The sequence below is a fragment of the Perissodus microlepis genome, chromosome 17 (genome assembly GCF_051167445.1).
Source record: "Perissodus microlepis isolate ML-2025 ecotype Zambia chromosome 17, ASM5116744v1, whole genome shotgun sequence".
Taxonomy (NCBI): domain Eukaryota; kingdom Metazoa; phylum Chordata; class Actinopteri; order Cichliformes; family Cichlidae; genus Perissodus; species Perissodus microlepis.
In genome coordinates this window covers 8,384,028-8,411,529 of record NC_140477.1, presented here as the reverse complement: position 1 = coordinate 8,411,529, position 27,502 = coordinate 8,384,028, and the positions used below count along the sequence as shown (strand labels likewise).

At 40.9% G+C, this 27,502-nt stretch overlaps 1 protein-coding gene across 11 annotated transcripts in view; it reads right to left on the bottom strand.

Moving 5' to 3' along the window:
- Nucleotides 1-27,174, bottom strand: part of znf800b (zinc finger protein 800b) — a 30,266-nt gene extending 3,092 nt beyond the window's left edge. Inside the window, exons 1-10 of one of the 11 annotated variants that reach the window (XM_084909865.1) lie at nt 26,780-27,174; nt 15,655-15,766; nt 11,951-12,293; nt 7,406-7,501; nt 5,770-5,913; nt 3,071-3,251; nt 2,793-2,982; nt 2,545-2,707; nt 1,480-1,844; nt 212-1,381 (exon numbers count right to left, since the gene is read on the bottom strand). In XM_084909865.1, the coding sequence (XP_084765991.1) occupies nt 212-1,381; nt 1,480-1,844; nt 2,545-2,707; nt 2,793-2,982; nt 3,071-3,251; nt 5,770-5,913; nt 7,406-7,501; nt 11,951-12,293; nt 15,655-15,711 (2,709 nt within the window). In that variant the 5' untranslated portion in view covers nt 15,712-15,766; nt 26,780-27,174. The other 10 variants (XM_084909866.1, XM_084909867.1, XM_084909863.1 and 7 more) reach the window with 10 other exon arrangements.
- Between the last annotated feature and the right edge of the window lie 328 nt (nt 27,175-27,502).

Below are 27,502 nucleotides of genomic sequence, written 5' to 3'. Positions count from 1 at the left end.
TAATCATTTTGCTTATATACCAGAAAACTGCAGAGAGTCCAAGGTGACTCATTTAAATGCAAATTTGTGCTACTTCCTGTCTCGGTCAGAGCACTCTTTAAAACTGTTGACATTTTTAACCTCAGCAAGACTTTCTGTGGTATAAACAAAGGTTATTTGGTCTTTGTCAGTATCTGCCTATTCTCACAGGGAGAATTCGTGTCAGTCATACCTTCTTAGCAAAGGCCCGTCCACACTGGTCACAAGCGTGAAGGGAGAAATTCTTTGTCACTCTGACTTCAGTGGACGATGTCCCCGTGCTGCTCTCTGACTGGGCGTCATGTCGCCGCGTGTGTGGGGTTTGGTTGCTGGGTGAGGAAGAGGTGGTGGTAGTGGTGGCATTGGTGGAGGAGGAGGAGTTGTTGCGTTGGTGTGTGTGTTTTTCGCTGCGACGGGTCAGCGGGGGGCTGATGGGGTGGTGCTGATGGGTCTGCTGTCTCTCTTGCTTACGGGTGACGGGAGGGGACGGGGTGAAGACTGTCGACGACAGCTCCTGTTGTTTACGAGTGACGGGGGCTGGAGGTGGGGCAGAGGAAGAGGAGGCTGAAGAGGCTGTTGGGCCAGTTGTGGAGCACTCTTGCTTACGAGTGACGGGAGGTGAGGGGGAGGAAGACGACGAAGCGTGACGTCCGTTCACTTCCTCTTTGACGCTGCTGCCTGTCCTCTTGTTCGAATTGTTGAGGACTACTTCTGCTAGCCTCTTCACTGCCCTACTCTCCAGTTTGGGCATGATCTTGGCGAGGTACGTGGATGACTTCTTGTGAACTACGGTCACGTGACGCAAGACGTCGCGCTTGCGACGCGACTCGTAGCGACAGAGAGGGCAGCGGTAGAACTTAATGAAGATGTCGTTGCCGTCTGTGTGCAGCTCAATGTGTTTTGTTAAGTTCTGACGTGAGCTGAACTGTCGTTTGCACAGCTTGCAGAAGAGCTGCTTAAAGTCAAAGCCCACTGACAGTTTCGTCATTTTGGTGGCCATGCTGCCACTACACGCGTTTCCCCCACGGGAGGATGATGATGATGATAATGATGTCACTTTTGGGCTTGACGGGGCCTCTTCCTCCTTCACCTTCGTGGCATTGTGTGCCACAGAAACTCCTTTAGCTGTGCCAGTGCTGTCACTAGGAGAAGGTGCTGGACTGCTGTCAATGTCCTCGTCGTCTTCTTCGTCCGAGGGCTCCACTGCTTCCTCCTTAACCCTGACATTGTTGCTGACAGACAAGTTAGTGCTGCTGCTGTTGGAAGTGGCTGCTGCAGCGGTGGACGTTGCTGTACTAGAAGACTTGCTGCTTTTCATGCTGTATATCTTGTGGACTATACGCATGTGCCTCTTCAACATGAGCTGAAACACACAATTGAAATTCAAAAATGAATTCACGTTTGTTTTCTGAAGGAGCAAATTACATGACGACAAAATACCAACTTATTAACAAACCCTACCTGTGAGCTGTAATTCCTCTTGCAGAGTGTGCAGCGGCATGATGCCGAGTTTGCCTGTGTCGAGGCCGGGAGCTGAGTCTGAGGTTTGGCTTGGTTTTGGTTTGAAGATGATGTTTTAGAGTTCACAGGGGTGGACTTGGAGCTGTGGCCACGTGTTGGCGAGGCATTGCTGCTCTTTCTGGGAGGCGTGACTTCCAGTGAGAAGGGCTGGCCGGGGCGTGAGGCGATGCTGGGTGTGATGGTGTCCCTTCGCAGACCACGATGCACCTCATCAAAGTGGCGTCGCACATTAGCTTTGGTAGCGAAGGTTTTGAGGCACACTGGACATGACTTTCCAGTAGGTGTGCTGAGTGTCCTCGGCCGACCTGTGGTGTCATGAAAAGGGTTATTATTTCGAACGATAATTCCTGTGGAAAAGTAAAAATTTCATTTAACATTAAAAAAAACATCATTTTTTATAGCATGGTAGGTAAACACAAAGAACAATGAATAATAGCAAATGGCAACAATTTGATACTTCACGTGGAATGTTTAGAACAATGTTACCAAAAATGACATCTAAAAAAATTCAAGCCCAGGCACTCCAGGTAGGTTTAAATGAGTAATAAATGCCTTTTACTTCATCAGGCTAAAGACATGAACATTTTTTGAAGGTTTACATTCACCTAACACTCAAAAGATCCCCATTTTGAGAGACTTGGAGGTGAAACAAATGCCTTCGGGGCTGTTTCAGGAAGGGCATACCATCTGATGTGGTGACCCTTTGTGAATAACAGAGGAACCAAAAGAAGCTTTTCAGTGTAATTTCTTTGTAAAAACAAGTCAATAACTTTTACAAATATTGTACGGGTATGCAAAATACTGTTACACAATAGAGGGAGCAAGTTATCAATATTACAGTAATGCAAAGATCCATTTATTTTTCTTTTTTCTTAAAGAACAAGGAGGATTGTGGGAAAGGACACAATTTTAAGTAAGTTTTGTTAGATATTATAATTTGTCAGGACATGAAAAGCACAACAGAAACTACTAGTCAATTTACCAGCACAAATACAGATTGCATACCTTTCACCATGGACAGCAAGCTCGTAGGAACTGTGCGTGTCTCTGTAAACTTTCTGAGTTCCTCGAGTTTTGTCTGGTGCATTTTGCGGCAGTGGCGTCTGATGCTGCGGCGCGAGTTGAAGTCTTGACCGCAAAGACAACAGGAGATTGTCACATCTTCAACCTGAATGAGAGTGAGAGAAATAAGACTGAGTTACTCAGCATCACAAACAAGACAACACTTTGTCTTTGTTCTCTGCAACACCTACCCCACTGTTGGACCCCTCATCCTCAGGCGGTGGCTGCTCCTCTTTAGCCTCCTCTTCAGGCTCCCATCTCCTCTGTCCCTGGTTGTGTCCTGGGCTGTTGTGGCTTTCTGGTCCACCTGTCTGGTTTGCTTGGTTATTCTCCACACTTTCCATTGATTCGCCCTCCCAATTTACTGGACTCTCTCTGGCACTGCAAGAAATACAAATATATATGAAATGAAGAAAAGACATGATCTTAGAAGTTGTGGTACATCTTACTCCACCAGCGCAGTGCTGACCTGGGTGTGTGTGATGGAAATCGAGCAAGCTCCTCCTCTGTGGTGAGGTACTGAAACACAGCCTTTGTGGTGGTCTGAATGGGCTCCAGTCGGACTACGCAATCTGGCCGATCGGCTCGTGGATAGATAGCATCCAGTAAATCCTTCATGGCAACACTCTGCCTGTCATCACCTGATGAACCTATGAAAGAAAAATCCCAAGAAACAATCAATCAGCTGTTTGTCACATAATACACAAAAGAAAAACAAATGTATGCAAATAAACACAAATATACACAAGTATATGAGTGTGACACAGATGTTCAGTCTCAGTGAAATCTTTAGAAGCTGAACTAAAGTCTGTATGACTTGAAGGCTATTCTGGAACAGCTGCCTTATAAAGAGCAAGCTAGAAATTTGTCATGAAAACATTTGCCTTGCTAAAAATAAAATGCTAATACCGGCTGTGTTCACATGAGGTTACTACAGAGCCATGTTATACTGACAACACCATTTAGAAAGGATATTTGAATATATATCGGAAAAAAAGATCATGAAGACAAGGTAACCCAAAATGAAAAGATTTTAATTAGTGGAAAATGATCCTCATTCAGCTGTAATGCCATCACCTGAAAGACTGCAATTTGGCCTAATGGGCTGCTACATTATACTATTAAAAAGAGAAACAGAAGCAGTCATTGTATTCATTTAAAATCTCTGACCTGTGGCAAATTGCACAAAGGCATCAGATAAAAGTGCCCAAATCTAAACGGACAAAATAATCTCACAGGGGCCGACCAGCTTTTCTCTTTAATTTTCTTTTGCGCTACTGAAAAGAGGAGAGAGTGAAACAACATTTAATATGGTTGGAGTGTAGAGTGGTTGTGGTGATTCAGGTTATGTAGTGAATGGATGAGGGTGCAGGGCTACAAAACACCGTCTCTGTGCAACTTTAGATTAGCACATATCCTTATCCACAAAGAGTATTTTATTTCAAGTAAATGCAAATGTTTACTCCTGACAGGATTAGGGTTTCCTCAACAATAATAAAGCCCTTATTTTATTCTTATAAATCACTGTGTGGTATGGGAACTGCAACAAAACTGATTTAAGGTCCCTCAGGTGGATTATAAGGACAGCAGAGAAGATCACTGTGGCCCTACCACTTACAGAACTATGCAATGAACACTCTGCTCTACAGAGTCCTCCCATCAATTGTTCACTGCTCTGCTGTCCGGCATATCTGAGCATCCAAACCAACACTCCCAGACACTGAAATAGCTTCCTCTCCCAGGCAGTAAGCCTCCTCAAAGCTTGGGGCACCAAGAGAGTGAACACAGGCTGCGCTCACTCAGTCATATTTTACACTCTAGTATGTCTACACTGTATGGACATGCTTTAGACCACAGGTGACAAACTCCAGGCCTCGAGGGTTGCTGTCCTGCTTGTTTTCCAACTAGCCTGCCCTTGTAGCTTCTTATTGGCAAAGCACATGTAAACCAGGTAATCAGCAGCAGGTAATGCAGGGATATCTCAAAAACAAGCAGGATGCTGGCCCTCGAGGACTGGAGTTTGACACCTCTGCCATAGACTAACATACTTCACTAGCTCTACATTGAGACATACACAGCCACCTTAGATGGCACAAGGAAATTTACACTCTTTGGCATAACCACATATGTTATCCTCTGGTATATTTATACACACTTTATAGCTACCAGTGCTGTTACTGTAAAGTCTGCCTCTGTGGTTGTTATCCCTACTGGCAATGTAATCATGATGTCAGTGTCTGCACTGTAGGGTTGTCTTGCACTGTTATGTAGTCCATCATGGGTCATACCTGTATTGAACAAGTATGAATGAGTCATTTTCTAATATAATACACAACAAACCTTAGTTGATAGACTCCCGATTAGGAAAAACAAAAACAAAAACAAAGCTGTACTTACTGCCGCACAGATCAAAAAGCAGATGAAGATAAGATACAATTAAAAGACTTTTTTTACAAGGTAAATAATATAACTGACTGTTCATACCAAGACAGCACTGTTTCTTAAAAGAAAGCAGAGAAAGCTAACGGAAAAATTGCTTGAAGACTTTCTTAGTGTACCTCTTTTCTTGGAGCCTCTTTCCTCTTGTAAAGCAAAGAGACGTGGACTCATACTATGGCTAATGAGGAGTAGATAAAACAAATGGTGCGAGTTCAAAGTCACTCTGCTTAGTAGTACGAGAGGAGAAACTGCATGATGGATAGATGTGCAATGGGATGTGGGTTTGTGTGTACAAAGACAGAGACAATAATGAGTATGAGACAGATGGCATGAAAGAGAGTAAAGGAACCTTGGGAGTGAGATAAAGTCAAATTTGAAGAAGCAGAAGGCGACGTTAAAGAAATCAGAGGCTTTTTTTCCCTTGCCAAGGGCATTTGTGTGTGGGTAACCTCAGGGATTTATGGGGCCCAAGCTGAAGTGAAGTTTGATCCCTGCTTTATCCGGGGACTTACAGTTTGTCTGGGGGTGTTAACAAGTTAATTTGAATGCCCCCAGTCTTCACAAAAGGTCTGTCCCCAGTTCTTGCTGTACCTATTGATTTTATTATTGAGTTTTCAGGCATCTTCTCTGCTCTTTTGGGGGCTTTCTCAGCAGAATTTGGATCATGAAGATGTATTCCAGACATGTTGATGAATGTGTGTCTGCATGCTTAGGCACGTTGTCACTGACCATCAGATTCAGGCAGGCGTGATAGGCAATAGTACTCCTTATGTGTGATGAGGTTGGGCAGGCCTCTGAACAGACTGCGGCACAGTTTACACTCAAAGATGGTGTCCACCTCCCTTAGCAGCATGTGTTTTAGCTGGCTGGTGCCTGCAACAAAAATATAAGGAGTCAAAAGCACAGATACAGTATTTTCAAAAACAGTCCTAAGCGTAGGTTGGCTGCAGCATCATTATGCTGAAGGACATTTTATTAGATAAAATTTGAATTCATTTATATTTTCACTTTTTTTAAGACTCTGTATTATATCTTGATATAAGAAACCGCATAGAAAATTAGGATTAATCACAGAGGAATGATAAGTTCCTGTATGGATGAAAACCCTGTAGGGTAACTGTGATAGATATCATAATCCCTGGAATTAGTACTTTGTTCTTTTAAAGGATTTCTGATAATGATAATGAAGTCTTTGTATTAAGGACTACACTCCTTTCATTACTTTTACTTTTTCAAAAACTGTCATTCAGCATTCATTTCAATTATGCATCTGTTCAGTGCTTTATTGGGTATGTGACGCATTGCTGCACCTTCCTGGACATTTTATTTACATGTGTCCATACATATATGCACATAGACACATTTATGTTATGCAAAAATCAGAGTAAACACCGTTAGGAGGACTCACACAGATGTCAGGACCACACACACACACACACACCTGCCACTTCATTTTATCCTTTGCCCTCTGCTACTGGCTCAGAACTATATGCGTAGTGGCATGGATTACAACAGCAAGGCATAACCACAGTGAGCTTACAATTTAGAGGTACAGAGCAGAAGATCAGACTAAACACAACTGGCTAAGTTCAAGCAGAATAATCATTATTTCAACAGAAACATAATCTACAGTATTTTAAATATTAATGACTATTGTATTGTACTGTTGATTTGTTTTAAGAGACTTAGTTGGAAGGAAAAGCTTTCGATTTAATAAAATCTGTGTCTCAACCTTCACCTATGGGCATGAGCTCTGGAAAGCTTTTCAAGCATTCCCAGCTGGGAAGAGAACCGGGGGTAGACCCAGAAATCACTGGAGAGGTTTTATAGTTATATAGCCTCGGGAAGACCCAGGAGGAACTGTAAACCACTGCTGGGCAAAGGAAGACCAGCTAATAGGTGCTCACTGTCATCAGATAAGGAGACTTTACATTGCAATACATCACCTACATATGTGCCTTTCAGGCAGACTTCAAGCAGACTGACCACAGTGTCTACAGCTGTTCATGTCCTTGTCCGCAAGAGAGCATAATCATGGCTTCAGGAATCAAGAAGTGCAAGATGGATGGAAGAGAGGGATCCTTTTTTCTTAACTCCTTATCCAGTTCAGGGTTGCATCTTTTCAATGTAGCAATTTGCTGATATTTTTCAGACTAAACAATTAATCTATTAAATAAACAAATTAGAAAGCAATAAAATTTGTGGTATAAAAGGATGGCAATCTTGCTGATGTGTTACTGGGATTAAATCACAATTCCTTATGGCACTCCACTGTGAAAACTGTCAACACATATTCAACTGAAAGAAGGGAGCAATGACAGTTCATAAATAAGAATGAAATTAAGGACAATAAGAAAACACAAACCAGAACGGAAGCATTCAATTATCTGCTGAATCCCAGACTTGGAGGTCTGCAGAGGCTGCTGGAGCAGAGGAGGATCACCCGGCTCCACACAGAGACCTAAAAAGAGAGAGAGAGATCATTTTATTAAAGTGAGCGTGTAATTACAACAGAGTATGAAAGCCACTGAGAAATAAAGCAACACCTAGAAATTCTGGGGAGCTGGTGGGAACAAAGTATATTGCCAACGCCAGTGCTTAAAGGGCAAATACAATCAGAGTCAGACAATGAAGTCTGTTCAGGATAGAGATTCATTTTGAAATCATTACCTTCTAATACACACACACACACACACCCGCGCGCGCACACACACACACAATGAGAAAGCATGCCTTCTATCTTTGCCTTCAAGGCTCAGCATTATAACGGAAAGGAAACATAGGACATGGGTGTAAATGAAAAAACACCCTTTACAAATGAAATCTCTCTGCAGGGATTGCTCAAGTGGGAGTGATGAAAAACGTGCAGTGGGAGGGCAGAGGCGTGCTGCTGGCAAATTTTTGTGCCGACTCCAACAGAGGTCGGCGACAGCAAAGGATTGGATACTCCGACTTGGGTCTAGCACAGTGCCACATTATCTGCCAAAAGAGGAACGTGGCGAAATTTACTGATGTGCACTGGATAATATTTTTTGCTTATGCATGACCTGCAATTACTGGAGGATGTAGACTGAGAAAGCAGCAATCCTGATCATGGCAGGGATTTAATGTTTTGTTTGACTTATGTGCCAGCTTTTTCACTAGCTTCCCTTTAATGCATGTAATCATTCATTCAATTGTCATATAATACAGGGAGACAATTGTCTTTTACTCCTCTCAATGTAACAGTACTAGCCAACAAGTTTTAAAAATGTAAATCAGATATTAAATTTTCTACCTGCATGAAAGATCAAATTTGTCGCCACAGTGTTATTTATTGGCCTTAGTGATAATAGTTGTTTGTTATTGATTGAACGAAACACTTTTTAAACCTTTTTTTACAGCTTTTTAAACCATTTTCAGACCATAAGTTTGTTGTTTTTTTGCTTTTGTTTTTTTAAAAATACAATTACTGTTTTAGTCTTCAATTCAAAACCTGTGGTCATCATCAGAAACAAGCTACCAAGCAACAACCACCACGTCACTGTCATTTTTTGTAAAAAATAAATAAATAAAATGCATCATTAGGATCTGATCACAACATCCTGTGCCACAACACAATGAACACAATCAGCACACATTCATGGAAAGAAAGAAGTTTGAACGTATTGGTCTCAGAGTCAAACAAATTTAGTTTTCTGTTGTATAAAACATTAAATATAACATAGCAGGAGCAGAGCTTTGGTTCTTGCATTATTGATAGAAGCTGACTGTGGCTGAAAGACCTGCAGTGGTTTACTGAAATGACTTATGGGTAGGTAAAGTGCTCTCATCCGACCTCCTCTATAATAAAAGGTAGAATGAGGGCATCATTTTTATTTTGTATGTAATTATTTTTTTGGATTCCATGAACAATTTTTTTTACATCAATACAATCTGAGATGGGCATACAAACAACCACAGGGGTGTTACCTTCACATACACCACCACACACCCTGTTATCACCTCAAAAAATAAGATGCCATTGAGAACATTATTTCTACTGCGACAAAAGAGCTGTTTGTAAAAGCAAGGCTACCACAAGGCTCCAAATAAAACATTATCATTGCTTCCAGTTGTGACAAATATCCACTGTTTGTCTCCCTCTGAAGCATGCACGTATATTACAGCCCACAAACTACCATTTGTGTATCTTGGAGATTGTAGCGGTACCCTTTGACTGGCATTCTGTTAAGTCGTGGAAAGCTCTGCTATTTCCAAGATGATGTTAATTAATGTCATGTTGGAATTCAGAAGCTGAGACATTTCATGTTTAAAAATTTTGCACTGGTACAATATATTTTAATGCCAACTAGGGCAATCAGATTTTTAAGTCATGATTACTGTGATTAAAATGCATCAAGGCAACAACATTACTGTGATATGTATAGAAATCTTAAAAAAATGTGATAAAGGGTTTTGTCTTTTGTCTTTTTTTATCAAGTTAAATTAAAAATATAGTCTGTCAGTATGACTTTAACAAAGGCAAACAAAAAGAACAATTACATAATTATTTCACATGTCCTTTAGTGCAGCGGTCCCCAACCTTTTTTGCGCCACGGACCGGTTTATGCCCGACAATATTTTCACGGACCGGCCTCTAAGGTGTCGCGGATAAATACAACAAAATAAAACTAGTAGGCTATCGGTACCGAAAAAAGAAGATTTATTCATAACACACGTGAAAAGACCCAGGAAAACCGAGTTAACGATAAAAACGATAACAAAATAATGCTCAGAACCGATAAAAACCCTGAAAACCATACATTTCACACCTGAGCCACAACTCTCGCGGTCCGGTACCAAACGCCCGGGGGTTGGGGACCGCTGCTTTAGTGGTATCAATATTTTATTTTTAAACAGCATGTTTATAAACAATACAAAGTTATCACATTACTTTCATCTAGTTATCAATTGTCTACTTTTAAGAAGTTTCTACAATACTGGGAGGCAGGTCTACTCAAAATGTCACACACACCTTGAGTAGACCTGTTTTGTGTGAAAGTGGTGTAATTGTGGTTGGTTTACTCTGATCTGAATTATTTCATAAGTTTGTAAGCTTGTAGCCTCTTGCCAAGATGTGGGTTTTGTTTCACACAGAGAAAAAGCCCAAGCAAACTCCAAGTGAACCAAGTGAGAACATTGAGTCTGCTTATTGGCTAGATGTTACTGGGGCAGGAGCAATAAAACAAAATGAAAAAGCTACTGTGTTCTTGATAACACGGAGAATTTCTCTAAACAGTATATCTGGGTGATATTTCACAGTTCGTCGGACTGAGGTTAGATCACATTTTAACTGTAAACAAACTGCTCTGGAGTTTTTCGTGAACTGGACCCAGACCACTCATCCATAGGTCTCAGTGCGGTTGTTCTGCTCTGACAAACCAAACAGTAGAGGTGTGAAAACACCCCGAGAGACACATAAAAGTGAAAGAGACTAGCTTACAGAGTAATACACTCACAGAGAAGGTGGCAGGAAGGGACAGAGACAGAAAGGTAAATGACAACTGTGTGAGAGGCTTTGATAGAGATGAAGATTATGTATTAATGTGTGACAGAACGTGTTTTCCTCTTTACCATCCCCCAACACCTCCCCTGCGTATGCTGCTATAATCCCAGGGGTGAAGGTTAGTGACCACTCTGACCTCCACATCCCCCTCTGCAAGACAGTCAGATCAACCAGAGCTTCTCTGTGCAGTGTTTCTTTATTGCTACCAGAACTATATGACATTAACACAGTATCAGTGTACACATATGTGAGATGCATAAAGACACCTCTTCTATTCCGAAAACATGAGACAAGAAGGAATGCTATTGTGAATGAAAGGCAGAGAAGGTTCATCTAACAAACCAAAAGAATAGAATAAAGCAAATATTTCAGAATTCAGACAGAACATCTGTCATTATAAAAAGTAGATTTCATAGCCTTGTAGTACAAATTACAACTCTATCCAAAAGCTTAGCTTGGTTTTGGGGTCATGAAACACATTAGCTAAAAGTAATCACACCACATAAGCAGGACAGATGTGACAACTGCACAATCTGGCCATGAAAATCTTTCCAAGTTCTCATCCTAAGTGGAGAATTAGGACTATTTTTTCCAAGTTAATCAATAAAGGGTTACGTCTTATTCTTAAACTAGGACTGTGTTCATTTCTCTATACATTTCTATTGGATTTAATCCCATTCGCACCAGCAGAATGGAGGAGTAATGCAAAAAAAAAAAAAAACTAGTGTAATAAATCAGTTCCCAAATAAAACTTTCATAAACGTCTGACAGCTCCAGCTAACCAGTGGTGCTCAAAGCCAAAGGCAGTTCCCATTTTCTGTGTATAAACAAACCATTCACTTTGACTTTGGAGTCCAGCCTTACTCCAGCGCCCTGACAGGAGGCTGACAGACAGTTTTAGCCTGTAGGTGGATGAATCAAAGCAGCGAGTAGTGCAGAGTGAAGACTAAAATTCCCACCATGAGGTTGTATGCCAGCCAGCCATGCTGCAGTTTACAGCCATGTCTGTCTAGACTACTAATATACTTGGTGAAGAACGTGAAGGAAAGCAAAAAGACTAATGCAACAGACCAAATGACAAATGTGATAACAATAGCCTCGTCTGTTCTTCTTTTATAGTGTTAAAAACTGCAAAACATACTGATGTTGATTTAGCTGACCTTTAACCCTTTGAATTTTGTCCTTTTGAACATTTGTCTTATTCTTGAATTATGTAGCTCTGACCAGCAACATCTATCAATTCATCCATGAGACCAAGCAAACGGTTGTGCTACATTTTCCCATACCCTTTCCTCAAACAATGAGCTCATGAGAATGGGATAAACGGACGACTCAAAACCTTAAGTGCAACAGCTTGAGTCTGCACACAACAGTCATACTCACCTGTGTTCTGACCATGTTTGCAGGCACTCGTCTGCAGAAACTGCTCCTCAGTCTGGCAGCTCTGGTCCCTGGTCTCAGTGGTAGTGTTCCTATGAGGCTCAGGCAGTAGAGGGGGAATGGGCTTCCACAGAGGCTTACCCTGGTGCTGTCCAGCAGAGTTGCGCCTTTCCTGAACATCCACTGGAGTTTCCTTCTGGTCCCATTTCACCGGCAGCGCCTCAGCTGAAGCAGAGGTCTGAAGATGGAGCTGATCAGAGCACTGATCTCCATGTCTGGGTTGCACCTGTTGATGTTGGGTGTCCGAATGGAGTTGGCCTCCCTCCATCTCTGGCTGAACACCACTCTGACAAGAAAGCCAGACATGACACATAAGACACACAAATAAAACGGACTGCATTTATAATTAAAGCCACTGTAATCTCCATGCTCCTGTGGGTACTGTGGACAGCAGCAAGAATTGCTGCCTGCCACTGTGATATATACAACCACTGGAGGGAGACAAATCCAAAAAATCTTTAACTGCTTTAGATAGTAGCTGTCAAAGGGAAAGTGACTAACACTGTAGGTAAAAAGGGCAAGCCACTGCAGTGGTGGATACTAGCATATGTGGGACTGCTTATGAGACAAAAGCTTTAAATAACTTCTTTATAGTTAATAGGTTCGTCTCAGGAACGCACCCGTGATAAAAGGTTCTGTTTGCAAAGGGAAGCCAATTAGAAGAAAGTTGGCTTGTTTTAGACAGTGGATGAATATAAAGGGCTGCACCAAGGTCTAGTACATAGTAAATAAAGATTATTTTAAACAGTGCATCCTACAAAGCTACTCTAGCAGAGTCCACCCATATGGAAAAGATATATATAAATCTTATAAGGTTTGTATCTGTCTTGTGTGAAACTTGTATGAAAAGCATACAAGAGTGAAAACAGATATAAGATCCCTTGAAAATTATATAAATGAAACTTGTATGTTTTGGATACTTACTAAAACAATATATGAAAGTAATGAGAAAGTGGCCACTTTCATGAGTAAATCATATAAGCCTTATATGATTCACTATATGAAGTAGGCCACATCTTATGCAAGTCTTTTATAAGTTTTTACTATTTCTTTTCCATATGGGCAAGAATTTAAAAAATAGTTTGAAATTATAAATGTTACCTAATGAAGACTGAAAATTCATGCATAAAACACATGCACACAAAATTTGAAACTTATTCATAGACAAGTAAATTAGAAGACAGCCCCTTAAAAATGCAATTAGTAGCTGTCTTTGTCCTGAATTAATGCCAATTGTTGGGCAGAATGAAGGACCACAACAGCTGGCCGTGTATACGTCTCTGCGCACATGTCTCCTGAGCACCCAGAAATGTTGTAGAGGAACATTAACCTTGTCTCACACAGCTACCCCCCAGCAGATAAGTGACTCCCCATCAACTCCTCAATGTGTGCACACACAGCATGTTTGTCTGTGTGTGTATTTATGTCTCTTAACCAGACCTCCTTTCTATCCAAGTCCCCAATCTTAGCTCCTCTGCCACCCACCAATTTATCCTCATTCCCTCTCTGTCTGTGTCTGCCTCGCTAACTCCTCGTGTCCCCGCTGTCCTTGAAGAGGGATAAATGACTCCACATTAACTACGTTACAGCACATCACCACAGGACAAGTGGGCCAGTTGGACACTAAGGCACAAAGACATACAAACAGACACATTGCCATATCGTGGCATAAACAAATAGCTGCAAAACAGCCCAAAAAATATCCCATTTGTGCAATACACACATAACCTAATGAACCCAGTGGACCCAGACAGATTTATTTCAACCAATGGTTCAAGTGCAAAGATGAAGGGAAAGAAAGAAACACAGTAAGTTTTTACTTTAAGAAAAAGAAGGACAAAATCACCATCGTGAGCTGAAAAAAACCCATCAGGGAGTGGCACCATTCACTTAGAATTTCAATTCATCTGCCAGTCAATCAGTCAACTATTCATGATTCATTTTCAATGGAAAGTGGTGAGCACAAAGCACAAGAAAGAAGACTGATTAGAGTAGGTGGGCGGGCTATGAAATTCCACTCCTTAAAAAAATGTCATGTGGAATAAAGAATAAAACGAACAGGTGAAAGCGGTATCAAAAAAAAAAAATCACAGATAAATCAGTCTGATGATTATTTAACAAGACTGATTTTCATATGGATATTGACAGCAATATGTCATTAATCATACGATGAATGGTATTTAACCATGAGGTCTATAACTTCAACAAAAAAAAGATGTAGGGCTCTAATGAAGATTTGTAGATTTGCATTTGTATATGGGCATTTACAGTTTTTGGTTACTGCTTGGGCTCTGCGCATCAGCAAACCGAATCAAAACAGAATAATGAAAAATACATATTAATAGGGTTTACAGTGGTACTAAAAGAATTGTTCGAGATATAACCCCTTTAATAAGGTGATTAAATTGCAAAATTTCAAAAACACTACTAAAGATTTTGTGTCCTGCTTCGCAGTGAGGCTTCTTGTTATTAAGAAAATGAACACGTGAAGAGTGAAAAAGTAAAGAAGATGTTAGTTGAGCTTCAAAAAACGTGCAAAATACACAGAATCCTCACAAAGTAAAGTGTTAATTCGCCAAAAGACACAAAATTTTGGCAAGAATTCTTGGAACAGAACTCTACAACAATGCATCTATATCAAAATTATGAAAAAACAAACATGCAGAAATAAGACAAAAGGAACAGCTTATGACCCTCAGTATAGCACCTCATTTGTCAAACATGGTGATGTCATGCTTTGCTGTCAGTAGAGCTGGTACACAAGAATTTATTGATAATTAAACGACTGACAGATGAAAAAGAAACACTGCTAAACATATTCAGGCAAACGTGCTGAAACACAACAGACAACCTATCATCGTTCAGCGGGACAATAATCCTTAACAAGTGGCCAGAGCACCCAAAAAGCTTTTCAGGGTGAAGAAAGTCCTTGCGTGGAGTCGTTGTTACATAATCTCAGCCTGGCTGAGCTGCATTTCACTTGCTGAAAGGGCAGACCTACTAGATTCACTGGTGTAGATACAAAGAATGTTGAGATTGACCGCCAGGCTAGAACATATAACATGATTTCGTTTATGTCTGATTTATTTTTAAACCCCTAAATGTTGGCATTATGTGTAAAGGGCTACAGCTCCTAAACTATCCTCCCCAGTGATGAAAAACAACTCAAATTAAAGCTAAGACTCTGCACTTTGTCGTATTGACTGTTTTTTTTTCTCCAAATTGCCCGGCCATCTAAATATCCTTGTCTAGACTGCAAATAAGCTTCTATTGTAACACAATCACTGACATATTTTCTCTTTTTTTACAATAAAAATATTGATTGTATTACCTGGTGTATCTGTACAATTCCTATTTCCCATATGCAAAGGCTGTGGCATAGGGAGTGCACACTGTAATGACTGCAGGCACAATACACATGCTACAAAAAACACAAACAACACAGGGGCTAGGACAAACAAAAGAGGGTACTTAAAGGGAAATATATAAGGACAGAATTTAAGTTTTCCCTAATTCACATCCAGTGAAATTCGTAACATGTTGCAGGAGTTATTTCAATAATAGGTTAGGTTTCATTTGGGTCTAACATAAATGAAGTGTGACTTTACAATCAGACAGGCATTGTTAGATTTTCTTTTGTCCAGTACCTGTCTGCGGGGACAGTTAGAGCTCTTCCTCCCAGCTGACTTCTGGGCCTTCACCATGCTGCCAAGACTGGCCTGCTGCCCCACACGTTCACTACCAGCATACACCTGTAACCTGCAACAACACTCCACATGAGCCAAGAACTGGACTGAAAGAATTACCTTCTGCTGGAAGAGCCACTAAAGCATGAAAAGCTGTCTAAAGAATTAAACAAATTATAGTTTCTCATATCTTAACTGTGCACTGTTTTCTTGTTTACAGATGTACACTTGCAATACATTTGTAAAGGATTGTTTGTGTGCAGATTACACAAAGCTTTACCATGATACATTATCAACATCAGTGGAGCAGACTAGTGACAGAATTGTAAGTCACACAATCTAAACTTTAAATAAAATGCTACCAATGTTACCCATTTAATATCATCTTCCACATGCGTTAGTCTTCAGAAAATGTGGGAGTTTTACAGAAAGTTGAAGAGAACAGTCTTCAATGTTACCATGAACCAATACACTACATGATTTGCACCATCTCTATGTGTGCATTTGTAACGGAGTACTCTGGCTCATGAATATTGCTTCTCCTAATTGATTTGCGGCATATATTTCTTCTAAGAACACTTTATAGTTGCAACCATTCTGCAGCAGTGTAAAGATTGATTCAATCTGCATTAAAATAAGTTGTCACAGGTAATTCTATTGAAGTAAGAATTGGTGCAATCGGCAAACCCAAAGAGAGAGAGAAAATGTGCATAAAATACTTTTTTTTTTACCCATTTTTGCAACACTGTGGTGTCCAAATCAAGAATCTGTAAGAAAACTGGTAGAAAAAAAAAGTTTCACTTCTTAAACACAGCCACATAAGTTACAATATAACATGTAGAAAACACACCCATAACAAGGTCTAATATAGATACTGGGTGTGTGGAATCTGAAACTGCTTTTAAGTGGGCTTTGTTTTGTTACAAGTTTCCTTTTGATACAGGAACTGTATTGGTGGAAGTGCAGAGCCGGTGGTTTTGAATGAGTTACCCACTTGAGTCCTTTATGAGTCAGACTGAGAACTGCAGTGCCAAATTGTTGTGGATGCTGTAAAGATACTTTTCATTGGTTGCTCTGTATCATACCAAATCTACCATAGCTTTGTATTACAGATTTAGGTGTGAAACAGTATGAGTTGCTGCCCCCTAGTGGTCATTTAGACACCATATTACTGGACGTATTTTTTTAACATAAGATCATCCAGCTTCAGAGGCACATGCTGAACAACCTCACTTTTCCAAAATTTGCCATCTTTCGCCATAAGATCTAACAACAAGAAGCCTACATTAGCTGTCACTGCAATCTGCAGAGTGACTTTTGTTGTTTTTTGCCAGAGGACAAGTTTTAAATGTATGAAGAGTCCAACGTTGAACTAATAAGGTGCTGCAAGTGACAGTGGCTTGAAGCAGTTTGGCTATGACATACTATGAGCATCCCAAATTTGTGGTAATTTGGATTTAAGAGACAGCAAGGAAACACAAAACAAATTAGATGAATATCAAGAAGGGAAAGCACAGATAACAAACTGAAATTAGATCACATCAACTCTATGCCTGAAGCAAACATGTAGTAGCGGAGATTTTGAGACTTTATACTAAGCTTATTAAGTATTGAAACTAATATTCTGAAATTAATCACTATGACCTTCAACTACAGGGAAAGGGACATTAGGCAAACAGCAACAGCTGTGTCAGTAGATGCAGCGGGGGCCCCGAATGCTTCAAGACAAAGCCAATGTCAAAGCACGCTGTCCCGTGTACAGGCATGTCCCCCACTCAGAAACACTTTAACTGCTACTGAAACTCCAGCAGAGGGAGACAAAGCATGTAATGGAAATGGGGTTTTTTAGTTTAAAAGTTTTATAGTGTTTTCTACAAGACCAAGGGCTTGAAGACAGGTGATATACATACAGTGTGGGACACAGGATGTCACAACGCAACACACCTCTTAATGCAAAAGATGTTTAGTATACCTCAAGTGGGGGCAAAATTATGCCTGGCCTGATGGTTAAGAACAGCAAGCGAGATGCTGTTCTTAACCATCAATGCAACTCTGTTAAATAAATCATTCATATATATATATATATATATATATATATATATATATATATATATATATATATATATATATATATATATATATATATATATATATATATATGTGTGTGTGTGTGTAGAGAGAGAGAGAGAAAGACTTTATATATAGATTGTTCCTGAATTTACATTTCTAGTGTGCCAGGCATCGTTAAGAACCACAGCACGCCTTTTCATCTCTGGATCCCGACTTTTAGCACTAATGATGAACCAGTCAAGCACTACGCAATAATGCCACAGCAGAGGATACTTGCAATAATGGAGCAGCTACTTAACAGATGAGCTTAACTAGAGTGGAGCCATGGCTGGAGACGTAGAAAATGTCAGTCTGTGGGAATGCATTTGTTTTCATCTTGTCTATCTAAAAAAAAAAGGTAAGGACAGCATGGATGCTACAGGTCAACAGCGCTCCTAAACCTTTGCTGAACACAGTTTTCTTTTTTAAGATTCAACTGTAACAAAGTCAGAATTTCTAACAGAACTATTCAATTAAATTGATGTATTTTCGACTAAAATTAAGAGCAGGCATATTAATACATCATGCACCTACCCAGTTAAGCTCTATTTTTATCAGGAGGGAGATTAACACCAGCCATTAACTACAATGGGAAATGAGGACTTTGACCGGAAAGTCTGTCTACCCTGCCGACTACTGGTGAGTAAGGAAACAAGCTCATTTAAAATTTCTGTTTCTTTATTTAAAAAAATAGTACAGTTAACCTTAGTTAATACAACATATAAAGGCAGTGCTAAATTTGAAGCCACTGTGGACTTATCCCCCTCCTATCCTTCACTGCTCAGCAAAAAAAGATCCTTGGTCTTCCTGAGTGTAATTTGTACACCATGTTTGTGAAAAGTCTAAAAACATCTAATACTGGTGAAGAACCCTACATTGGTCTTAGTATGCATTCAAGAAAAACTGGCTATCTATTATGTGTTAATCCATTGGCTCAGTGGCCCCTGATGACCTGCTTAAGGTGTTTCTCAGTGTTTCACTTAAGGCATGCTGGGATGCATTCAAGCACTCTACTATCCTGAATACGAATATATTATTACAGAAAACAAACACAGATTACAAGTTTCTGTCACTCTGACCACAAAGAACTATGCATGAAAAAGTACATTTGAAATTATCTAAGCATCTGAGTTTCATACTAAATCTAGAACTATCAGAAATGTTTGTTACCATTTTCCAATCACATCTACAAGACAAGTACTATACAGCAAATTGACACAAATTCATATTTGAATATACCATAGTATCAAAACAGACACACATCTCGACCCAAGACTAGCAGCACCTAATAACTGATAACTCCAGCTAATAACGCCATTCTTCCCAGTCTGCTGGAGCTGACCCTACCACCCAGCGTGGACACTGCCTTAGGCTCCAGTCATTGAGTCCTAGAGATCAGTTGGTGACCTGCTGGATGTCAGTTACTCACTGACCAGTCTCTAGGCCTGTGTGACTGATACCTTAAAGAGGCATCATGTACTGCAAAGGCTGAAAACAAACACCTTTAACAACACACATGTCAACAACACACAGGGGACTCTCACATTTGTATGGCAACAGACAGAGGTGGTTATGAAGGACTGATTCGTGTTATGACTCTGGTAATGACACCAATGTGGCTCAGACTGGAAATGGCGATATTAGCATGGTTAGCACATTGGCCTAAAAATCATGTTATTTTCCTCACATTTATCAAAATGTCAGATATTTTAAGTAGTTCTACAATTCTACTTTTGGGGCCATCAATCATCTTTCACTCCATTCTAATGTATACTAATGTTTACCTTTTAAATATATTGGCAGCAGTGATTATTGTTATCCTCACCTTTCATGTTTAAAAAAACATTATCTGTTGCAAAAACTATGCATTGTACATCTAGTACAGTGATGCTCTGTGAAATTGTCTCTCAGAAAGAAAACGATGCTCCACAAATGCTGTAAGACCAATTTCAAAAGATCAATAAAGAAGAAACAGGTTTGAAAAAGGCATTTCCTTCCATCCTCCTCAGAACAGTCCTTGATAAACAACTGCTGAACAATAGCTGATAATGCAGAAAAAGATGAATGATATGAGCTTGTGTTTGCAATGAAAGGCTGGGCTGGGACTAAATTGCCTGAGGCACTTGGAAATACAGTCTCAAAGCTGACAATCTTAAGAATTAATCACATGTTTCTTATATTCTAAAAATAAGTGCTCAACTCTTCTCCTCTCCTATATACTAATATAACTCTGAACGAATCACCCACTACCTGGCTAGTATGACTCACTGCCTGAGTACCATTACCATTTCCAGCTGTAAAATTTCAATTCAAATACTCCAGTATACCCATTCCCAGCAAAACAAGCAGGCATCCATTGCTCAGTAGTTCACAAATTACACCTGAGTGTGAGTTTCAGCTCTAGCGGCAATCCATAGTGAATTCTGTTAATACTATGATGAATCCAATTTGTAAACTGAGTTTCCCATCTGGGAACATCTCTTATTTTAGGAGAAAAATCGTAGTTTTCCTTTTGAGAGAAAATAGGTAAGGTAAATTCACAACAGAAGAAAATAACTTTTTCTATGCTGCAGTGAAACCTCAGCTTTTTATGGTATAGCAAATAAAGAAATATTAGCCTACATAATATTTAAACATCTAAGTGTGCATTATTATAAGATGTACTGCTTATGTAGCGCCACAGCCATTAGATAGATGGCAGCAATCATGATCTACTAGTCATTTCCTGTGGCTGCTGGAGAAGACTTCCTCCTAATGGACGAACTCTATACACTGACATGATGCTAGCTGCTGGCAGGTATACCAATACTGACTACAGCACAGTATGGAGGCAGTGATATTGCGCGCTGCTTGAATGTAAACACTTTCCACACAGTGAATCACAGAATGGACAGTTTATATGCGGTGTTGGTGACCCTTTCCCTTTATTGCTTGTTTTCTCGAAAATGTGCAATATGTATATAGGAAGAGGACATCCACTTGGAGGAGGTCCACTTGGCCGCCTCATGTTTTCCAAAAGTATCACTATCCAAAATCTCCAAATTTTTCTCCACATCTATACTTTGAAAGTCTGACTGAAGGACAGGGAAAGACACCTCTTCCTTTAAACAGCGCTCTGAGTAGTGAAACCAACTGGTTTAACTACCAGTACCTTTGCACAGGTGCAAGTTAAGCATGTCACATGCACCAATGTTCCCAGGATGCTGGCTTTTGAAATGTGCGCTACTAACAGGTTTCAAGGTGAGCTGGGCCCCAGAAAAAGCAGGATGTTGATCAAGAATATGGCAATCCAGTATTTGGATCTTTTGTATTGATCTTTTTCGTAGGTCCCATGTTGTCACTGATATCTATCTATCAACCTACCTACCTATCTGTTCAATTCAGTTCTCTGATTTTCTGTGTTCACTTCACCACACAATCAACCAGAGTGGGAGCTAATGTACCACAGAAGATGTTAACAGCAAAAAAAAAAAAAAAGAATAGTTCGGAGGTGTTTCACACCTACTACACCAGCAGCTTTTCTTGAATATTTCCAGAAGTTTTACACTTTACCACAAACTCTCCTCAAATAAGTTGGCATGACTGAAAAGCTCAAAGCTCTCCGTCTCAGTCAGAGACATTACACAGGGTAGAAGCTGGAAGGACGTTGGTTTGGTGTAACTCTTGCTGGAAAGCTTCTACTGGACTTGAGTAACATAAGGTGTCCTCATTAACTCGATTCATATTATTGCACTTCAGCTGTCTCCTGTCAGCTCCACACATACACACACACACACACACACACACACACACACACACACACAATGTGTGAGAGGAAGGTGAAGAAAAACTAACGCAATGCAAAAATAATAATAAAAATTAAAATTAAACAGCAGGTTGCAGTTGTCTAATAACTCTTAACAGAAGCTAAAATTAGCCTAGTAGAAATGTAATGTTTTGTGAGAAATGTTTTGTTTTGTTTTTATACATGACCGTTTCAACTTGCAACTGTGGATACAGCAACATACTGTGTTCACTGAGAACGGTTACTGGAAGCGTTCCTGAGCCCACACAGTGAGTTTCACTACTGAATCGTATCTGCTTTTAATGCACTGCTGCTGGCGCAACCAAATTTTATTATTTTTTTTTATTTGTCCCTTGCATACACTGATTTCTCCAAACTGTTTGAATTAATTAACGATAACATGTACAACAGATGATGGAAATCCCAAAGTATCTTAGATTGAGACGTCTTACTCTGAAACTGCTCAAAAACGAATCTGTTCAACCTCCACAACTTTTCCAAATTTTATCCCCCTGTCCTGTTACTTAACATTTTGCATGACACCAAAAGCGTTCCTGTTCAAACTGGATGGCTAGATGTGGCCTTTCTATGTGAAGCTTGTATGTTCTCCCTGTGCCTGATTGGAGTTTCTCCCAATGTCAAAAGAAATATTTGTTATGACTGCAAAAGACTTGAAAGCTGTCCAGTTTGTGTTTCACCCTCTATATCACCTCCATGGCCCTGTGGTGGACAAGCATTTAAGATTGAGGCATCTGTGTATATTGACATTTTACACAGTGTCCCAACATTTTTGGAGACATATCTGTACAACTGCAAAATAGTCCCTCTAACTGTAACACTAAAACAAGCTTAGATAAATTCGGTGGAGTTTCTCACTTCAAGAAAGGTACTGGTGACAGAAAATAAACATTCACATTCAAATATGATTAACTGATCTCACTGTGTGTGTAACATCCTGTGTGGTAGCATTAACAGGTTGCTGCCCAGGAACATATGGGATCTCATATACATGCACACAACAGTTGGTCTTGAGATATTATACTGAAACTCACAAACATTAATCACTGTGGAAAGAAATCATTCTCTACAACGTTTTGGTTGCAAATGGGAAAATACCTGAGCGATACCACCACAACCACACCAGCTGAGTTATTACACAGACTCATTCTCCCCAGCAGCAACTTCATTCCCACCCAGAATTCATTGCACAGCAAAGTTTACTGAAACTTAATATCTTGACTTGCTTTCATGTCATCATTTTCATCAACCCAACTGAGCCAGAACACCCTTTAAAGGCACACTCGGTGGCAGTACACACAACAGCTGAATTTGGCCAAACCAGATATGACATGAATTCTCCACAGGACACCGTGTAGCCTTAATTCAAAGCAAGCACACAGCAGATTAGAGCAACATAAAGAGATGCAGCAGCAGCAGCAAAGCATGGAAAGGGAGCACAGACACAGATTTAAATAAATAAAACCACAAGAGATGCATAATGGGCATTTTCAGGCCAGGTGTGGATGCACAGTGCATAGTCTACTTCATATCAAGGCTTTAAAAATCACACATAAATGTATAATTAAGTACAAGCCCCAAAGAGGGTGATGTCAACAATGAATGGCAAAGAAAGAAAGCAACAATCTATGAAATCCAAAACACACAGAGATCACCTGAGATCCCACCCTACTCTGTAATGAGGCAACACTGTTGTGACAACAGCCTTGAACAACTGTTCTAGTCAGATATTTCTATCACAATAGGTAAAAAGTCTTTTTTTTTGTTGTTGACAGATTGATATCTACTGAAAACTGTGCTTGCCTTTACCATGAACACTGCAAAATACGTTTCCCTAGTGTATTTAATTGGTTTGTAGACTCGAAATACTCCACCACAGTTTCCTGGCTTACTAGTTGACTTACTACCTAGCTTGCTGGCCGTTTTGCTGAAATTGATTATCTTGTTTCCTGGCTGAATGGATATTTTGCTGTGTTTCTACTGTGGTGTGTGACTGGCAGGTAAAAAGGCTTGTTGACTGACTGAACTTGCACACTGGTTTGACAAGCTGACTCAGAGACTGAACACAACACTACATCATTAACCTGACTGAATCATACAGTGACGTCATTTAACTGTTGCAGTCAGCATCCACCCTGGTGAAAACCAAGATACCTGTGGTGCCTCAGCAAGGAAGAAAGCCAGGCAGTCTTGGCTGCTGTTCTTATCTCAAGCTGCTAAAAAAAATTAAACACCTAGAATAAATGGAGGCCCAGCTGAGGTAGTTAAAAGATTTGCAAAAAAAAAAATGGCAAATATAAAAGTAATATGAAACAATATATAATACAGGGAATAACAAATATATAGTGGTTGCTCATGAAGAACAATTCTGTCAACTTCAGACTAGCCCTCCTTTTTATTTTAGTCCTCTGTCGCCCACTTTGTTATCTAAACTCATGGCCTTGTTACCCATTCATGTCACTCCCGAAGGTTAGACTGACCATCTCTATTCTGTCAAAGTTACTCATGCACTGTGTCACAGCTTGAACAGAGGGCAATAGAGAAAACAGAGGCAATAGGGGGCAGTGCAGCCAGGTTCTGACAGCATGCAGTGCAAAATAAGTTTTCAGTTAATCAAATACTGAAATAACAGCCACCTGCAAGTTCAAAGTTGGGAGCTTTAAACTGTCAAAGAAGAAAAGATTCCTATATCACTCCATTACCTCAGGGTGGCATCTGTGCTTTAGGGAACATGTTTCACAGCACAGGGAGCAATCTCTACTGATCTGTAACCTTTTGTTTTTTTAAATAAAAGTACAGGAAGTGGAAACTGCACAGTAAAAAAACTATGTAAAAAAAAACTCAATGTAAACACATAGGTGGGGGTTAGTCAGGTAAAGAATTCAGGTAACATGAGATAATATTATTAATTAATTTCACGAATCAAAATCCTGTATGTTGACATCGCTGCAAAATTCGTGTAAAGCTCCCGCATTTCCGTTACATTCAAAAACTGCTTAGAAAAGAGTGATTTAACTGACTTTACTGCACAACAGTATCTTATAAAGGATTCTGTAGCTGACATTATCACCGTTTCACGACTTTATGCCTTAGTTCTCTAGTTCGGTCTGGCCGATCAAACCATGCGCAGTGCCCCAAAGCGCAACGGCAACAAATAAAACGTTCCTGGGTAAAAACGCCATGCTCATCTCCAAACCAGAAACGCGTGGCGCGCCGTGGATGTTACTAAAAAACGAGCGAGTGCTTATCCAGTGTCCGAATCATAATCCAACCCCATTCTCTGCGCTGTTCATAAATGCTTCACGGCCATATCATCGCGATCCAGTGGAAAAGACGTGTATCCACATGAGCGAGTTCACAATAGCCACATGCACCGAGCACCATGAGGAAAGGACCGGACGGATATACTCCTCTCCGGCTGGCCTTTCGAGCCCTGTAGTAGGTTTAACCAGTGTGTGTACGCATCCACTTACGCATCCCAGGGAGAGCGATGGAAACATAACCATCTCGAATAAACGGCGCGATCTTCCGTGTTTATACGAAATCCAAGTCGGTGCACTACTGGAGAGTGAAAGCGCACGGCGATTGTTGCCGCCCGAGTCCGTGTCTATTGGTTCTCGTTCAGCTGGGGCAGCGTCAGCACACACACACAGTCTCCATTTGCAACTCCATCGCCCCCCATGGGCGTGCGAGGCCGCGGGCTGTGACGCAAATGGCACTGGGTGATTTGCAAATGACATATCTTCCTAATTCGGTGTCGTCGCCACAGGGACTGGTCCAATTCACCAGATATTACCACAGAAATATCCATCCGACGGCGGGGGACGAGTAAATAAAGGCGGATGAGCAGTTCGCTCTACGGGGATGCGGTTGCATAACTCAGGAAACTTAATAAAAAATGTGCACGGAGCGAGCGATGTGCAGTCTCCGTGGCTGATTTTTTGTGGTTGTTTCGATTTAATCCCAGTGGCCTGTGCTAGCACTCACCACACGATCCGTCATCGACTTTTGGCCACAGGAGGAACCAAGCAGAGCGTATACACAGGGAACCCAGTGGCCTCGCTATGGTGGATGTGTGGTGGCCAGAGCTAGGACGCATGCACGTAGCTGACGGCGAAAGACAGGACAGCCGGAGTGTGACTTAGGACCACATTCACAGGCCATAAAGGGCCCGCATGAATGCTATTGTGCTCTTTTATCCAAGAGTCCAACTATTTACAAAAGGTTGGCCAACACACACAAAAAATATCGCGGCGAAAAGGTGGCGGCGGTTACAGCAGCTGCCACCGTTCTCTGCGCAAAGCAACAGCACAATCATTGCGCAGCGCCGGACTTCCCCGGTTTTGTGCAAACTGTGCGATTCGCTCAAAAGACTTTTATTTTTTACCTCATTCAGGCTATCTTCGTCTGGCAAACCGCGAACCAGAGCGCAGAGCAGTCGTCGTTCTCATGGCACGATTTGCATCGCCCCCCATTATCCCCGAAAATCTCCTTTTACACGGTTATATTGTCAGCCTAAAAAACGCCACTGTTTTGAGCAACAAAGGAGCAGCTTAACGAGATCAAAGAAAAGGCCAAGTATAAAATGCACCTTTCACGCCGTTAAAGAGAGGCCCCTCGTAACTATTGCAGCATGGCAGGGGAGTGCGGCGTAAAAACGAGCTAACCCGAATAAAATACACACAAAGACAAGGTGCAGCTCTCGCACGAATCCGTCCATCGCCACCGTGACCGCAACACTAAAACGTCCCCGATCATGTGGATTATCCTGGAGTGGCCGGGGGTGATATCACGGCGAATGTGAAACGCTGCGTTTTGCGGCTCCGTGGCACCTTTTCCAAGAAGCAGCTTGGCGCACAGGACCGGTGACCCTTCCATCTTTGCGCGTCCTTCTACCGAGCGAATTGGTGAACAACCCCGTATTTTGACCGATCTCTGTTGAATAAAACACATCGCGGTAGGGGATTTTACCATTGAGGAAGTAAACGCTGCGTGTAAAAGGCTGCTACAAGTCTCTGAAACTATTCCTCTCCCCGCCGCGGCCAGGCAGAAACAAGAGGGCGATGACGCCATTTTCTGCAAAAACAACCATGCTCGGGAAGCCAAAGCGAAGGAGGTTTAACCCGCTCCGTAGCCCTCAAGTCCCGCTGAAACGTATTTAAACCAAGTCCTTACCTTGTTTTTCTCGGATGGGTGGCGGAATAGCGTGTTTCGAGAGATAAAACTGCTCGACCGTTGCTACTTCGAGTCCGGAGATTGTTTATTTCGCCTCCCAGCGTCCCTGGTTCACTCTGAACAAGTTCCTCTGCGAGCCGCTGTCTTTGTGCACCCAGAGGAGCCTCTCAGCGTTAAACCAGTCTCTGCGCAAAGGTGCACCCTCTACGTCCAATTTTAGCTAAAAATATCGGCACTTTAGAGGGACAGTACGGAAAAGGGAGATGATTTGGTCTTTTTTAATTACAAAAAGTTGACAAATTGACCAGCTTTTTATCCAGTGTCTCGGTTATAGCGTTGATTTATCCCCCAAAACGCGCAACCTTTTCGAGGACACAGACCTCTCCAGAAGAGTCCACGACGCAAACTCCGAAGTACACCAGGGTGTTTGTACCCACCCAGAAGTTAAATTGGCAGATAAAATAATTTACACTGCCAATTTAATAAAATACCAACTAATTAACCAAAATAACCAAAATTACTGACAAACGTGAACGAGTTATTCGCATTTGTGGTGATACGGTTTAATTTACTAAATGAATATTTTAATCACAATTTTATCCAGAATATGATTTAGAATATGATTTAGAAGTGCATAAAACACAGTTGTGCGCTTAAAGTTTTCCTCCAAAGGAAAATCGACGAGTTTATTTTTCTTCTTTAAATGAATTCAAGTAAATTTAA